The 16,852-nt window shown below is 40.4% G+C and overlaps 1 protein-coding gene across 2 annotated transcripts; it reads left to right on the top strand.

Annotated features, from left to right (window-relative positions):
• Nucleotides 1–187: 187 nt before the first annotated feature.
• arhgap42a (Rho GTPase activating protein 42a) lies at nt 188–16,833 on the top strand. Of its 2 annotated transcripts, XM_070916726.1 has the most exons (24): nt 188–625; nt 2,780–2,875; nt 2,984–3,045; nt 5,942–6,013; nt 7,767–7,868; nt 7,967–8,077; nt 8,746–8,850; nt 9,513–9,642; nt 9,755–9,855; nt 10,256–10,365; nt 10,455–10,533; nt 10,651–10,690; nt 10,821–10,883; nt 10,981–11,055; nt 11,191–11,275; nt 11,356–11,414; nt 11,544–11,649; nt 12,030–12,189; nt 12,293–12,443; nt 13,422–14,123; nt 14,203–14,365; nt 14,824–14,889; nt 14,985–15,064; nt 15,931–16,833. In XM_070916726.1, the coding sequence occupies exons 1-24, from the start codon at nt 472–474 to the stop codon at nt 16,017–16,019; spliced, it is 2,961 nt and encodes a 986-aa protein (XP_070772827.1). In that variant the 5' UTR covers nt 188–471; the 3' UTR covers nt 16,020–16,833. The 2 variants fall into 2 exon arrangements, with proteins under 2 accessions (XP_070772827.1, XP_070772828.1); XM_070916727.1 differs by lacking the exon at nt 14,824–14,889.
• The last annotated feature ends 19 nt before the right edge of the window (nt 16,834–16,852 follow it).

Here is a 16,852-nt window from a genome sequence, read left to right as displayed (position 1 = left end):
TGATTTCAGCACGCGCCAGCAGGAGTCTCCCGTTCCCATAGTAACAAGCCTTCATTCAGAGCCGTTTGTAGGCAGAGTTAGCAGCACAGTCTTTGCCGACAGCTTTGATTCTTCCAAAACTAAGCTCTACTGCTTTCTTTCGGCGACTGGTGGTGTTTTCTGTACCGACTAAAAAGTCACCAAGAAGTCCAAGCGACCTTATATTTGAATATATTTGTTTTAAAAGGTGAGAGAAGCAGCGTAGTGCTCGTCGTGTAGCCTAGCCAAACTCTGTCAGAGACTCCGCTGTGTCCGGAAGTTCTGAGCGAAAAAACTGCGAAAGGCATGAAAAAAAGGGAGCTGGAAGAAACCTCTGAGCAATTTACTCCGAGCACATTGAAACACAATTTTCTCTCGTAAATCTCACCGAGGGGGCAGATAACTCGTCTTACTTTGGCCGTCTAATAATTAGCTGTGTGCATTAATTTATCGATGGGTCTGCCGACGCTGGAGTTTAGTGATTCTTTCCTGGACAGTCCGGAGTTCAGAGAGCGACTGCAGTGTCATGAGATAGAGCTGGAGCGCACCAACAGGTTTATTAAAGACCTCATCAAAGATGGAAACATGCTCGTATCTGCCCTCAGAAGTAAGTACACGCTGTTTGTAACTTGTTTTCAGGGGGAAAAAGTGTGTGTTACAGTAAGTTACTCGACCAGTTGCACGGTCTGTTGCCTGATAACAGGGCAACACAAGGCCATCAATTGAAACAGAGCCAGTATTTAGGCTAACATTACATTAGACTTAGTTAATAGCTTATCACACTGAATTGTGTTTGGGTGGTATGAACAGCACAGTTACGTTGGTAGTTACAGTGTTATGTATAGGCTATAGTGTCCACATAGTGGTACAGTTATTTAACTTATCTTACCATGAGACCATACATGTCTTTGTCTGGTTTTATGTTATTTTGCCATTGGGAGATTAGCTGGACATAAGTGAGAAGAATAAATGTCTTTATTTGCTTGGCCATCATTAGCCATTAATCATTTTATTATCCATGTCCTACTAATGCCACTTAATTAGGTGTAACATAAAGAGGACAATAGATCACGTTTCCTTTTTATCAATACTGAGATATTTCATCAAAACCATTGTGCTTTTATCGATAGAAGTCAGTTTTACAATGAGGTTATCTGTGCAGTCACATAATGTTTCTAGACTAACACAGAACAAGGCTGGATTACCAACAGGGCAAAGCAAGCTGCAAACTGCTCCTGGGCCCCTGAAAACTGCAGGCTCACTGTGTGTCAATTGGTTTGTGCTAGTTTATTGAAAATGTACTAAAGCACAGTGTCCACCTGGGCTGCAACTACCAATTCTTTTCATTTATCTGTAGGTTATTTTTATGAGTAATCTAAAAAGATTCAGAAAATAGTGAAAATGACCATCGTGATTTCTGAAGGAGAAGGTGACGTCTTCAGATGGCTTGTTTTGTCTGACTAATGGTACAAAACCCAACATAGTCAATTTACAATTATACAAAGCAGACAAAAGTGGTGAATCCTCACATTTTGAGAGGCATGAAACAGCAAATCTTTAGCTTGTTTCCTTTATAAATGACTTGGAACAATTAATCAAAATTATTGACAATTCATTTTCTCTAAATCAACTGATCCATTAATCCATTATATAAATATATATCCATAAAATTCGTTTGGTATGGAAAGTTGTATGTTTAACTGCTGCACAGTTTGATGGTGGTCATATTTATATATCATCAGCTGATGAAGACTTTCAAAAAGCAGGTAACTCCTATGTGTTTGGAGTTTCTTTTGATCACCTCAGACACACCTACGCTTTGTGGCTGCCAGCGGTTTCTTTGGCTCACCTGCTGGTTGAGGTCATTGGTGTGAACACCTGCTGCTGCCTGACGTACACACAGATGATGCTGCGTGTGTTCGACTAACCCTAACTCTAACCACACAGGTGTGTGTGTGTGTGTGTGTTATTTTTTTGAAAAAAAATGTGTTTTCACAAAAAGTTAAACACATTAAAGTTTTTGAGTCTGACCACAAACTTTTTGCATTAACAGTCCACCATCACAAAATAGAAACATGCAGAGTACGGTATGTAGACTGCTGAACATAAGAGACGTACATAAGAAATGTATATATACAACCTAATTTACAACCTTAATTTTTCCAGCATAGAAAATAGCTGTGCCTTTGCCTTTCATGCACTGAACCTGACCACAGTTCTTTTTGCTGAACTCCAGGCAGTAATCGTGTATAAACTGCTACTAGAGGACATTTAAATGGTTTTATTATCAGTGTATAATGCAGTGGTTTGATTGAAGTAGTGCCTTACAGCGAGCGCCTGGCATGCAGACCAGTGTTATGGGTGTGAGAGTGAGAGAATGCAGCCATGTTGTGCCAAGTGTTCATGCAACTTAGAGAATGAAAGGTGGTATTAAACTCTTATTACTGGAGTGTTGTTTGGACACGTAAACACATAAAGTTGTCTGAGGCCAAGGCTGTCAAGTGGAGTTTGTTGCAGGGTGTGGCAGTTTACATCAGACTTTGACACCTCATGTCCTGGCAGTGGAAGATATGCAAAGTCTTGTAGGAAAATACATTAATAGTTTGTTACAGGAGGGAATAAGTGATGCTGCTTGTAGCCTGTAGGAGAATTTACATTGTGTTAGTGAAAATAGAGAAATTATATTAGTCACAAATAAGTGGTGGCAATAATTAAATACCTGCTTTAAGCGACTGAATGAACTTCTCTCTGTCTTTCTCAGGTCTTTCGCTTGCTGTTCAACGGTTTTCTCAGTCTCTGCAGGAGTTCCAGCTTGAGTGTATTGGAGATGCTGAGACTGATGATGAGATCAATATAGGTGAGATGAAACGGCCTCTAATGATCTTGAAAACTAGGAGTTGTGACTGCAAACTGTGTCAAATATGATCAGCCTTGCCACATTTGATGTGTGTAATTTCTTTTCCAGCTCAGTCCTTGAAGGAGTTCTCTCAGCTCCTGAGCACCATGGAAGAGGAGAGAAAACGGCTGGTAAGAAAATGTGTGTGTGTGTGTGTGAGAGAGAGAGAGAGAGAGAGAGAGAGAGAGAGAGAGAAAACCAAAATGCAGGTCTTTATGCTGTACTTTTTAAAAAAATAAAATAAGGAAGGTTTAAAAATTGAGGACATTTTGTTGGTTGTGACCTTGACAAGACGCCATTTTAAGTAAAGTCAAAATTAAGGGCTAGTGATCTTTATGCTTAGCACTTTTTTGTTCTGACCTTTTCTATTTATTATTATTATTATTTATAAAAACAGTTGCTCTAACAACAACAACTTGAAATGGATGTTAACAACTGAATGTTTTTCCATTTATTCTATAAATGTTTTCAGAATTTTCTTTGTCTCTGTACACCATCCTTCTCTGCATAATTGACATAAATAAAATGGTTGTGATTCATATATCTTTATTCCATCTGGAAGAGAAACCACAGATGTCTGATGGACTTTACTGTTATACATTATTAGACCAGTCTGAACCAATAGTTTCCTTTGACTGTTGACCAGTTGTGTTGCACTCTCACTATTTTGATTATGAAAGTTACAGTCTTTGTCAGGGACCTTCACTTCACACCACACTGACTTCCTCAAACTCTCGTCCCAAAGTCTGGTCCACTTATTTGATTCGGAAAAGTCTTTGACTTACAGACCCTCCATAAACCAAAGGCCTTTGTGTGGGAGTGACTGGAGTCTGGCTCAGACTGTGTGTAGGCAAACCTCTGTGCATGTGCAATGTATGTGCATAGTACGCCACTGTACCTTATGCATAGCCCTCTGTGTGTGTGTGTGTGTGTGTGTGTGTGTGTGTGTGTGTGTGTGTGCTTGTGTGTGTGTGTGTGTGTGTGTGTGCCTTTGTAGCTGTGTGCATGGTCTGGTTACAGAGGAACCATGTGGAACCCATTCTGCCAATTCCCCTGCGAGACTGAGCAGAGCCCTGACTGCCTGGGAAAGTCCATAAAAGGGTCTTGTGTGTGTGTGTGTGTGTGTGTGTGTGTGTGTGTGTGTGTGTGTGTGTGTGTGTGCTCTCTCTCTCTTTCTTTGTGTGAGTGTGTGTGTATTTTAATTGTATGCTTTTCCACTGCAATGCTGCTGATAGGTCTGAACCTCTACTAATACCATCATTATTGAGTTAAAGAGCAAGAAGGAAATACCTATCTGTTCAACCTGGACTATGCCCTTCAGTCTCTTAGTGTTCAGTTTCATCCTACATATTGTAATATGGTGGAAAACAAGGAACGTTCAAAGAAAGCAGACCGTTCTTTGGGTAGTGGAATGGAACTAAACTAAAGTGAAGTGAAAGTAAAGTCATGATGCAGGGCTGGGAAGCTATTTAGAGTCTAATGCTTAAATCATCTAACAGAACAAAGCAAGACGTGACAGTAATGGACTCATGAGTAAAGAGGAGACCGAGACCTAATATAAACACCAGAGCTCTGATAAACGCTCTCCTTACCGCTTGACTCAAGTCTCAACATCAACCACAAGTTTCGTTTACATATTGTTCAGTCAGCTGCAAAAATATAAGCAAAATTATTGTAGGTTTGGAAATTTGCATTGCATCTACTGACGCTGCAGCCCAACTTCACCAAGAGCACATTCTAGACTTGACTTATGCCCCAATTTGCAGTGTTGCTACTAAAACAGGCAGAAAAGCTGCTGTTTTCCCCATGTTCTATGTTCATTTGAGTATTTGCACCTTGATTGTTAGGGGGGTCAGTCCGTCAGTCTGTGGGTCTGTAGACACTTTGATCCAGACTGATCTCAACAACTATTGGATGGATTGCCATGAAATCTTTATTCTAATGACTTTGGTGGTCCTCTTGACTTTTCATCCAATCCCACCATGAGGTTGACATTTGTCGTTTTTATTGAAATAACTCAACAACCATTGGATGGATTGCCATAACAGTTGGTACAAACGTTCACGTCCCCCTCAGGATCAATTATATCAGCTCTCCTGACTTTTCATCCACCGCCATCATCAGATCCCAATTTTGATTAAATCATGAATACAAAAAGATAAACTAATGACATCCCTATCAGTCTCAGGCAGAGTTTGTGTTTAGTGCTAATTAGCAAATGCTAGCATGCTAACACGCTAAACTAAGATGTTGAACATGATAAACGGGATACCTGCTTCACGTCGCATGTCACAAGGCAATTAGCTTGACTGTAAACTCTTAGTCTTGTTTTCTGTGACTTGCATAACAACCATGAGCAAAGTCCATAAAGTGCTCAATGATCATAATGTTGGATAATAAGCATGCGGTATATTCATAAACTGACTGTAACTAAGGTTTGTGCTGGGTGTCACTATGATATTTAGATAGTTGGACAGTATCCAACCTTGAGCTTTTTTGTATGGAAACAGGAAGTAAACAAACCACAGGTACGATATATGAATTGAGAGATATTTAATTCCTGAGATCCACTGTTTCAGTTCCCTTGCACAAACATTTACATACTTCGACACCTCTGATCTAATCAATAAACACTCTAGGCTGCCAGTTAAACAAAATACTAGATGAGATCAACGTCAAATAGATACAACAAATTGAAGTTGGTCATATTGATGTCTTCATTTGAACTATTTTGAAATCCCCTGAGTGCAGCACGGGGAGATTCGTGTTGTACAATTGAAGTTGCCCTTTTTCTCATTGCAACATCTGCTTTTAAATGTTGCAGAAATGTCAAGAAATTTGTCTCTTGAAGACAAAGATGTCAGAAAAAAAGAAAAATAAAAAAAAATAAAAATATCTATTGAGCGATCAGATTAGACAAAACCTATTTTAAGTAAAACACTGGAGTCACCACTGCAGCCCTCATGGAACTGAGCTGTTTACTGTTATGACTCACTGAGGTGACTGTTTTCTCTGTTCCTCTCTCAGATCCAGAACGCTGACGACGTGTTGATCTCACCGCTTGAGAGGTTTCGAAAGGAGCAGATTGGAGCTGTCAAGGTATATCTCTAGATGTTAGAATCGAAGGGTAACTTTAAAGCTGAGTAGATCATTAACACAAAGTTGCTTTGCTGTCTTTTTTTACATAGAACAACCACTGGTGATATTCAAAATGTCACACAGTCTCTGCTGAGGTATTAACAAGTGGGTGGTGATCAGACAGATCATCCTGCTCTGGTCTGGTCCCAGTCAGTCTCTCATTCAGTGGCCAGAGAATCCAATTTGTTCAGATAAACGATGGAGCACAGTCCAGTGTCAGTAACAAGGTCATGGGAACGGACGCTGGGAGGGAAGACAGGGAGCGCGTCACAGACAGAGAGATAGTTGAACTCAGTGAGGCAGTATAAACACAAAATGAGTCTGGTGTCTGGTTTCAGCAGCTGTCTCAAGTCTTCTAATTCAGTTTATCTAATATTTTTGTCTTTGCTCTCTCTGAGACCGAAATAACAGCAGAGATAGCAGTATCATGCACAGACGCCAAGGGTTTAAAAAAAACACACAACTATGACTAACCCTGAAAGTGAAATCACAGCCCATTTCTCTGCGTTGATCTAAGCGACTCTCCAGCATGCAGAATGTAGCAGGAGTGTGTGAGCAGTACATCCTCACACTGAGCAAGAAAGAGTGGTTGGAGTTTGGAGCTGCAGCTGTTATGGAAAATAGCTGTTGTCCTAAATAGTTTGGCAGTGTCTCATTTAGATTATTAATGGTCCCACTACACTTCGTCATAGCATTTTGGTCCCTCAAGGCTTATTAGCTCATTCCTAAAACCATCTGAACTTCTGTCTCTTGGGAAACATCAGATACAGAGACAGTCGTGCAGGTATTTCCACCTTGCAACCTCACTGCAGATTTGTGGCATTTTGGTATTATAGGCCATGCTAGCAGCATGGCTCTAGGGATGGCAATGTCAGTCTGATGGTCCCAATACTTTGGTTTATGACCAGATACCTCCAAAACTAAAGACATTCCCATCAGCCTCAACTGTGCTTTGTAGGCTAAACTAAGATGGTGAACATAGTGAATACATGTTAGCAGCATCTTAGCATAGTCACAGTGAGCGTGTTAGCGTGCACTGCTGTTCCTTAAGTTCCTCATTTGAACTTGTTAGAATATGTTTAGTGTTAATAAGCAAATGTTGGGATGGTAACAGGCTAAATGAAGATGGTAAACAGTATACCTTCTTAACATCAGCATGTTAGCACGCTGATGTTAAAGCACCACTGTGCCCAATTAACCTTACAAAGCCACTAGCATGGCTGTTGACTCTTAGTCTTGTTGCTTTATTTACTTATTAGGTAGCGTACAGTTGGACTGGGTGTCAGACCTCCATACTTTTTGAATACTGATTGAATTGTGTCAGTGGTACAGTGGTAGTATTGAAAAAAGTACTGAAAGCCAGCATGGGATGCCTAATCAAATTCTTGTGTTATTTACCAATTCTTTGATCAGATAATTACTGATTTAAATAATAACGTTGCTATTTTAACCTAATTGTATTTTTTTATTTAATTAGTACGTTGTTGTATGGCTGCTTGTGTTCCAATAATGATAAATACAAATGCATTTGAGAAGTTCATAAACAACAACAAAAAGAAACATTGTAGAAAAACATGTTTATTCTCAGTTCAGGTATCATATTGGCACTAAGTGTCACATTTTCTCTGTAAAAAAGCTTTTTAGCAGATGTAGAAATTCATAGGCTTGCTTTTATTCATTGCTCATGTCCTCTCCACATGTCTGTCTTCCTCAGGAGGGAAAGAAGCAGTTTGACAAGGAGACAGAAAGGTACTACTCTGTTCTAGAGAAACACCTCAGCCTGTCTTCCAAAAAGAAGGAGTCACAGCTACACGAGGTAAACTGTCTGATTCCTAAAATCGCACTCCGAGTTCCTCCCACATGTGTTAGGTAACGTAAAGCGCTGTATGTGTGTTGTTGCTGTTTTTGTTGCAGGCTGATTCACAGATGAGTAAGGACAGGCAGGTTTTTTATGATGCATCGCTGCAGTATGTCTTCAAGATCCAGGAAGTGCAGGAGAGAAAAAAGTTTGAATTTGTGGAGCCGGTGAGTTCACATATGTATGTTATGATCATGTTTATTTGCAACTTAAGCACAATCAACTGTGTATTTTAATGCCGGGATATATGTGTCATTTGTAATACAGGTGGTTTTGTCAGTATCAATCTTTTTGCCTGTGTCGAGTTGTCATTTCGCTCCTTCAGATTTGTCTGAGCTGCTGGGCCTTCACAGCTCTGCCCAGTGGAGGGAAAACTCAGTCACCAGTACACAATGTTTCATCACAGGAAAACATGACTGATGAGTCTATTTTGTAAACAATGATGTAGACATCAAGTCATAATTGCAGCCAAGCCTACAGACATCATCAGGGAAAGACATCTAAGTGAGGTTCTGAAAAACACACATTACACACACTGTTTGGCCAGTGATTAAAATGTTTTAATGATAGATATCAGTAAAGCCCACTTCCTGTTGCTGTAGCAGCACTTCCTGCATGGAGATCTCTTCCGCCTGACAGAGAGGGAAACTCTTTGTTGTAAAGTAAACAAGGGCAGCAAACCAAACAACAGGCAGAGTTCGGGGGTTTTTCTCCTGTAGCGGCTATTCTGATTGATTGAGCAGATGACTGACAATCATTCTTTTGTACTACTCTCATTGAACTTCACACTCACAAGCCCCCCAGCTAACAGCGGATTTCTCTCTCTGCTCTTCAGCTATTAGCCTTCTTGCAGGGTTTGTTTACATTCTACCATGAGGGCTACGAGCTGGCCAGTGAGTTTGAACCCTACAAGCAGCAGCTTCAGTTCAACCTGCAGAATGTAAGTGTGTATGTTTGCTGCAAACCTCTAGACCAAACCAGGGCCTGATATTACTTGTAAATAGTATTGGTAAATAGTTTGTTCTATCTGGTCTGCCTGCCTCTTAAGCCATTAAGAGAAAGTATTTGAAAGTCAGTTCCGGTTGCATCTGACATTACCTGTCCTGAAGTGGAAACTTCTCACACCTGATACTCCTAGCGTTTTGAAACATACAGGGTGAACTACTTTCAGCCACAGTTTGATCAAGGCCTGGTCCAGTTCACACTTTGTTTGACTGGTTCACCTGGAGAGAGTCAGAGATAAACTGATCAGAACCATAATAGGCAGTCCTAACTTGATTATGTCCAGACTGCAAAAATTCACTGGGCACTATCAATCCTTTCAGTTGCCCCTCAATTTGTCCTTTAATTTCTGTAAAATTAAAATGCAGTGTCACCTCTCTAAAAGGTGAAAACATGTACGTCATTGTTACAGCCTCAAGGTTCGGGGTCTCAGATGTTTTCTCTTTTTAATGTACTGCTTGGATTAACAAAGGCTAAGGTTACTTACTCAGCTGGACGAAGTAACCACTCTCTGACCAACAAAGATTTTGTATGTTTCATATAGATATGTATGAGAGCCTCCTTTCAATGCATTTTCTTATGTGTATTTATGTTAATAAGGCTCGAAATAACTTTGAAAGTACGCGTGCTGAGGTTGAGAGGCTGATGAAGAGGATCCGATCTGCAGAAGAAGACTTCAAAGCCCCCAGTTGCTTTACCATGGAGGGATATCTATACATACAGGAGAAACGTGAGATACTCTTTCTCTCCCTTATTCTGTGAAGAAAATCAAATGTCAGAATTAAAACACATACAGTCATACACAAGTGCACCTGTATTAAAACGTGTGTCATGTATTACAGGTCCATTGGGCAGTGTGTGGACCAGATACTACTGTACTTACGAAAAAAGCTCCAAGATGTTCACCATGAGCAACACAGAGGCCAGACCAGCCAGCCGACAGGTGAGCTGTTGGCACAGATGAATAACCATACCAGTGTGTTTACGAAAAATCATGATGTGCTTCATCACTGCTTACCACTTTACAAACCATGCTTTAGTTTTTATGTTTCCTGTCTTCCACACAGCCATTTGTTTCTGTTCTAGCATTAAAATCCGCTATGAAAATCAACTTATACAGAGCTGAGTTACATTATTGTCATAGGGTTGTGTAGTTTTGTTGTTGGGTTTGATGCAAATTGAAAAGTAGGAACTATATTGTTGAGGGGATAAAACATGCAAAAACACCAATATGGTCCTAAACATATTGAGCAGTGTTTCTTTGCTTCAATATCAAAAGCTCAGACTTGATGAGAATCCTTAGAAGATGTTAATGTTATTGTAAACGTGTCTCTCGTCAGCAGAACGGCGTGGTGAGTGGTTCACCTGAGATGTTCAAGCTGCGCTCGTGTGTCAGAAGGAAGAGGGATTCAATCGACAAGCGCTTCTGCTTCGACATCGAGGTGGTGGAGAGGTGAGAGGAGAAAGATGACTGAGCGGCTGTTCGTCCGTAACACAAGACGATCTGTGGAATAAATACATTGAAAAAATCTTTCTCTGCAGGCATGGCGTCATCACCCTGCAAGCACTTTCCGAGGCCAACAGGCGGCTGTGGATGGAGGCAATGGATGGAAAAGAACCTGTAAGAATATATCCACCAGTAAATAAATAATATCGATGGTACAGTATCATTGGTAAATAAATGACTAGAAAGAAAAATACTAACACATACTTAAAAATGTTTTCTTTCTTTGTCCAGATTTACACTCTGCCTTCATTGCTCAGTAAAAAGGAGGAGAGTAAGTATCCAAATCTATGTTGTTTTTGTTCAGAAGATTCTATTATTCTATTATTCTATTATTATTATTAACATCTCCTAATATGTTTTGCAATGTGTCAGAAATGTTGATAAAAATGTTTGTTTTACAGCATTTCTCAACGTGGCGGGTCTCAACTTTGTTAAGAAGTGTATTGAGCTGGTTGAAACAAGAGGTATTCTTCCTCCTTAAAGTGTTCACATGAGAAAAAGTATTCAAATTTATTGAATACATTGTTGATTTATCAATTATGTGAAAACGTGTGTGTGTAGGCATTACCACCTTGGGACTGTACAGGACTGGAGGAGTCAACTCAAAAGTTCAGCGGTTGATGACAAGTGTGTTTGGTAGGAAACACCCTGCTTTCCTCTGTTTGATGTGATTTTTCTGCAAGGGGAAGATTTATTCCAGCACAATGAATCACTGGTGTATTTAAAAATCAGTCACTGCAGTTAAATAATTTATTATCTGCATTCCTGTAGCATCCACAGCTCCCTCTGACATGCAGCTGGACGCAGACGCCTGGGACAACAAAACCATCACCAGTGGCCTAAAGAATTATTTCAGGTAACATTTCAGTACAAAGCAGTCTTTTTGAATAACACTTTGCATGAATTATGAATTCATGATTTCTAATGTGCATGCAGGTGTCTGGCAGAACCACTACTGACCTACAGACTGCATAAAGAATTCATCAAGGCTGCAAGTAAGTATTATTATTTCAGCAGTGTTTGGATTTAACTTATTTACTACCTCATGTAAACAGAAGCACATTATGTCTCCCTCTCACCATTAAATCATGTCCCTCCCTCTGTACTTTTTCCTTGTTTCACAGAGTATGATGACCAGAAGTATAGAGTGAGAGCGATTCATGCTCTCGTACACAAACTACCAGAAAAAAACAAAGCAATGTTGGACCTCTTAACCAACCACCTCCTCAAGTATGTACATATTGGCTCATTCTGTGCTTTTATTGGTCAGAATGTCCCTTCGGCGTCTTATTTTCCTAAAGTGGTATTTGAAAATGCAAAAACAATTTACAATTTTCTGTCAGACAATTAGGCAAGAAAGTCATTGATTGAAGATGATTTATTCTAAACTGCAAAGCCATGAATACTTTTATAGATTACAGTTAAAATTGACACCTTTTAAGAAATGTTAATTTACTCAAGCTGCTTTGAGTAGAGAAGCACAGATCTCTTTCAAAAATGCACAAATAACTATGATATGTTCAGTATGCTGATAGCTAAACTAGCAGGAGTACGTGTACTGAAATTTGATATAAAGACTACATGTTCATTGTGTATGTGTGCACGTGCAGGGTGTCCTCTCACAGTGACCAGAACCTGATGACTGTGTCCAACCTGGGAATGATCTTCGGCCCCACGCTGATGAGGTCACAGGAAGAGACGGTGGCGGCCATGATGAACATCAAGTTTCAGAACATTGTGGTGGAGATTATCATTGAAAACCACGACAAGGTGTGCTTACAAATACACATACACACACACACACACACACACACACACATACACATATACAAACATACACACAACTGACATGTACGCTGTGTGTCTCTGTCAGATTTTTGGTGAGGCCCCAGACCTGTCAGTCCCGTTACCTCAGGCTCCGTCCTCTCGTGCAACTCCTCGGAGGAACAAAGCCATCTGTCTGTCATCTGGAAAGAGGAAGGCCCGTCTCTACCCTCCTGCTCTCTGCCTGGCAGACAACGACAGTGAGTCTTTCTGCAGCGTACGGCTCTTCCATCTTATCAACAATTTATCTTACATGTATCTCATACAATTTTAAGGTACTTTTACTGGAGTAAAATCCATTTTGTGCTACTTTAGACTTCTATTCCTGTACATTTCGATGGTACTTTTTACTCGACAACATTTATATGACAGCTATAGCCACTAGTTACTTTTCCAATTTAGATTTTACATGAACAAAAAATATCATAAGCTTATGAAATACAACCCATTATAAGCTTTTTGGCCCTTCACAAAAAGGTTGTCTATAAAAAAGAGGTCTGTAAGTTGGTAGAAGTTCCACCAAAGAGTGATTTTCCATCAGAAGGTTTCATTTAGATAACTGTTGTTCACCATAAACAACTGTAATGCAAATGACTGGTGATGTATCTTGTTTTCCTGGAGCCATTTTAATGTTTGTAGCTGTATTTTGTCTTCCATGGATAACAGGGCAGCATTTATCATCTGTGTTTTTCTTGGATTTGTTTTACTCTGTTCACTCTGTTGTAACTGGAAAGCACTTAGTAACTGTTTGGCAAAGTCCAATATAAATAAAGTTATCATTATTATTTTTATTATTATTATTATTATTATTATTATTATTATTATTATTAATAAATTGAGCTTGATAACAGACATTTTCAACTATTGTGACATTAGTGAGCTAAAGTCTTTTTTGCACAATCGTCGTTTTGCAGTGCTCTCAGATATGCACCACCATGGAAACAGTCCTTGCTCTCAACAGCATTACCATACAATTCTAACATTGTCATTGACATTGACTATAAATCTCAAAATGTACACTTTGGGAAAGGTTTGACTCTAATATATTACACAAATGAGTTGATGGGCAAATACAGTAGCTGTGGGACAGTCCTCAAACTACTCAGCAATCCCTGAGCACTAGCCTTGATATCATTCAGTCTCTATATTATGTGACTTGTTTCCATTTCTCCCTCCAGGTGACACATTCAGTAGCAGCCCCAGCACGACTCCGATGGGCAGCCAGGAGTCTCTGTCCTCACACTCCTCTGAAAAGAACGGATTGTCTCAGACCTCTCCCCCGTCCTCTCCCGCTGCCGAGCCCATCTCATCCTCTACAGCACCGGTGTCTCCTCCTGCAGCTTCCTCCTGCTCCCCATCCCACGACTCCTCAAATGGGAAGGCTCAGAAACACCTGTCAGACAGCTCCCCTCACCCTGCGCCTTCCTCCTCCCGGACTTCCTCCCAGCTCAGTCCGGCCCAGCAGATGTCCTCGGTTTCGTCCTCCATGTCCTCTTTACTCTCTGCAGAGAGGACTCCATCCGTCAAAGGAAACTCGACTGCCTCCTTGTCATCTGTGAAAGAGTCAATATGTCCCTCCATAGCCTCCTCCTCCGCCACCTCCATCCAGCACTCTTCAGTGGAGCGCTCCTCCTCTCTGAGGGAGGGTCGACCTGTTCAGAGAGTGTCGTCTGTCTCCTCTCTGAAGAGCACTCATTCAGTGGATCAGAAAAATGCCTCCTCCAGTGTCGCAGAAACCAGAGTGACGGACTCTACCTCTCCTTCTCAACAGCACAGAAAAACATACAGGACTGCCTCCTCCTCCTCTTCCTCCTCCTCTTCTTTATTTCCCTACCAGCTTTCCACATCATCCTCTCTCACCTCCCTACACATCTCTGAGGGTGCGTACATCTCTGTAGGATAAAGTGAGAAGTATCCGTCACTTTATGTCCGGTTTTGACTTCTTGTGTTCTATCGCAGATTACAAAAGCTGTCATGGATCGGTACACAGTCTCATGTCGCTGGACCCCCAAGAGGCAACACACACACGTAAACCTTCACACATCCGCTGTGGCTCCGATCTGACCGTGAAACACTCTGCAGCCACCGCATCCAGCAATGGTTACCAGAAGCCTGGATCAGTGTGAGTGTCTTTAAAATTTATATCTCAGACATTGAGGTGCTCTAATCATCACATTATTTTACTGTGCGCTTCAGCCTTTGATCCATGCTCTTAGAAAAGGACATATAGGTCTCAGTCCATGGATAGTTTAGCTCAGGAGAAAACAAGAGCACATGACTGACTTAAGAAACCAGGTTTCTCCTGGCCTCAACTACCCGTGGATGATGGGTTCGGCTTTGCTGAAACTTTGAGGTATGACCATTGTTGGCAGAGTTAATGGCATTTTGAAACATAGATCAGTCATCCCTTTGAATTATGCTGGTTGGCCTAATATCAAAGGGATGGCTCAAGACCTGCCCGCATTATTTAAGAAGAAAACCATTTAGCCGCTTTGTTTTTAGATGCTGAGAGTGGGTTTTCGAAATTGACATACTCACTCACTCTCAGTAACAAGTGGAAATGTACTGTTTGTGTTACAGATTATCAGTCAGACTGCCGCAGCGTGAGAGCTCATTATTCTCCTCAGCATTAGACATATCAGGAAGGTATGTTGATTTAGAGGTTGCTTGTGGCACAATCTTCCTTAACTCACATCCTAAATCACTCCTTTCACTGATTCAAATATATTTTTTTCTCTTAGGGAAGCTAAAGCTCTTTACTCGTGTGAGGCAGAGCACAGCCATGAGCTCAGCTTTCCACAGGGGGCGCTGTTCTCAAATGGTAAGAAAACCACTCACAAGTGTCATATACCGAAGGATAATTTACACATGTGATCTGTATCTGGACATGTCATCTGGATAATGACAGCCAATCCATGGCTCTTTCCATTTACACCTGGTAGTAAAAGACATCCTCATTACCTCCATTGTGCCTGCATTTTGATTTTGATTTTAAGAATGTGGACTTGCTGTATGGATTGCATTTACACCTGGCTGAGATCCACTCACAGTGCAGGACTGACCACCTCCAAATGTGGTCTGGCTAATCTGATCGCATTCTGATCCCAATGCGTTCTGTCTGCATTCACACCTGCATTAACATGTGTTTGTCCAGATAACATATCCAGATCCGGATCACATTTCATGACAGGTGTAAATGGGTGGTGTTTAGGAGCCACATTTGTAAAAGTATGTCATGCATATGTCAAAATTGTCACTGATTAGTTTTCTAATCAACTAAACTTGGCAACTAATCAACTGGTTTACCACTTAATCTCTGTTTATTGACACATTTCCCATAATCCCCATAATGTGAAATAATTTTTGGATTATTGTCTGGAAACTTCATGATCTGGACTAGAATTGAATATAAAGGTCTGTGGGTATGACTAATGCTTGGCTGCACAACATGTCTTTATATTAATGATCCAACTGTGGGACAGTTGCAGTTTACAGATAATGTATGTCGTACAGTTCACTGTAAATCTGTGGCATCCAAACAACCAGCAGGAAATTCAGTTAACTCTAGTCTAAAATGTGCTTTGAAGTTGTAGAGAAATGTCTCTGTGTAAGGCACTTTATAAAATGAAACTGGATTGTTTCATGTAAGAAGGTGCCTGTGTTGAGTTGAGTTGTTTGTGTCTGCAGTGTACCCGTCTGTGGAACCCGGTTGGCTTCAGGCGACGTACAATGGCAAAACAGGCCTCATACCTGAAAACTACATCACCTACATGTGACAGACCCGATGACGTCATCACCACATCACTGAATAGGCTTTCGGGATCCACAGTGCAAACAGTAATGCTCTGTGCTGCTGATCAAAGATATAATATATTTATCATGTAACTGTGACGGTTATCACTGAACTACTGGGGCTTTGAATTTGAATGATATATGTACTGTATGTATATCTGACTACTATATGTGAACCATGTTCTGTGTTATTAACCAGCTTATAGTACAGTAGATATTAAAATCTGACCTGTTGTCTGACATTTCCTCCATTCATACCTCGGCTCCTCTTTTATGTTTGTGTTCAGCAGTCTGAGAATGCCATAAATACGTACAACTGTGTCTGTAAGGTACATTGAAACAGTGTTTTTCTATCAATTTTGGTAACTTATGTGTTTGTAAATGATCATATTAATGTTACAGCTATGTATCCTGAGATGTAGTGTTCACACCTCTGTGCCTGTATGAACTGGTGGTTTTAGACTGAATCCTGCCATAACACCTTTCTTCTACTGCATGTCACTTTTCATGCTCTCTAAGTAAAGGACAAATACTTTAGAAAAGTATATAGACATATAGATTCAGTTCATGTCTATTATTATTCTGCTGAATACGTACTAGTACTAGTAACAGTTTTCACCTGAGATATCCCTGTTATCCACTGCAAAACAATGTTGCTGATATATTTCATTCTTTATATTCCAAATATGAGGCTAAGCACTGTATGTTAGTGCTGGCAAGGTACATTCTTTTTGTACTTTAAATTGCAAGTAATCTGCAGATTGTATGTACTCATATTACTAAATGGTTTAACATAAATCCATGTGTGTGAATGTTT

This window comes from Enoplosus armatus, chromosome 13 (genome assembly GCF_043641665.1).
Source record: "Enoplosus armatus isolate fEnoArm2 chromosome 13, fEnoArm2.hap1, whole genome shotgun sequence".
NCBI classification, from domain to species: Eukaryota; Metazoa; Chordata; class Actinopteri; order Centrarchiformes; family Enoplosidae; genus Enoplosus; species Enoplosus armatus.
The sequence above is the reverse complement of the archived record's forward strand: the minus strand, read 5'-3'. Positions and strand labels throughout refer to the sequence as shown.

What these genes read in the sequence shown, in the direction of transcription:
- arhgap42a (XM_070916726.1), top strand. Translation starts at nt 472, where the DNA reads ATGGGTCTGCCGACGCTGGAGTTTAGTGATTCTTTCCTGGACAGTCCG. An exon ending in TGATGATGAGATCAATATAG is followed by an intron (nt 2,876 to 2,983) that starts GTGAGATGAAAC and finishes TTTCTTTTCCAG; the next exon opens with CTCAGTCCTTGAAGGAGTTC. An exon ending in CCAGACCAGCCAGCCGACAG is followed by an intron (nt 9,856 to 10,255) that starts GTGAGCTGTTGG and finishes TCTCGTCAGCAG; the next exon opens with AACGGCGTGGTGAGTGGTTC.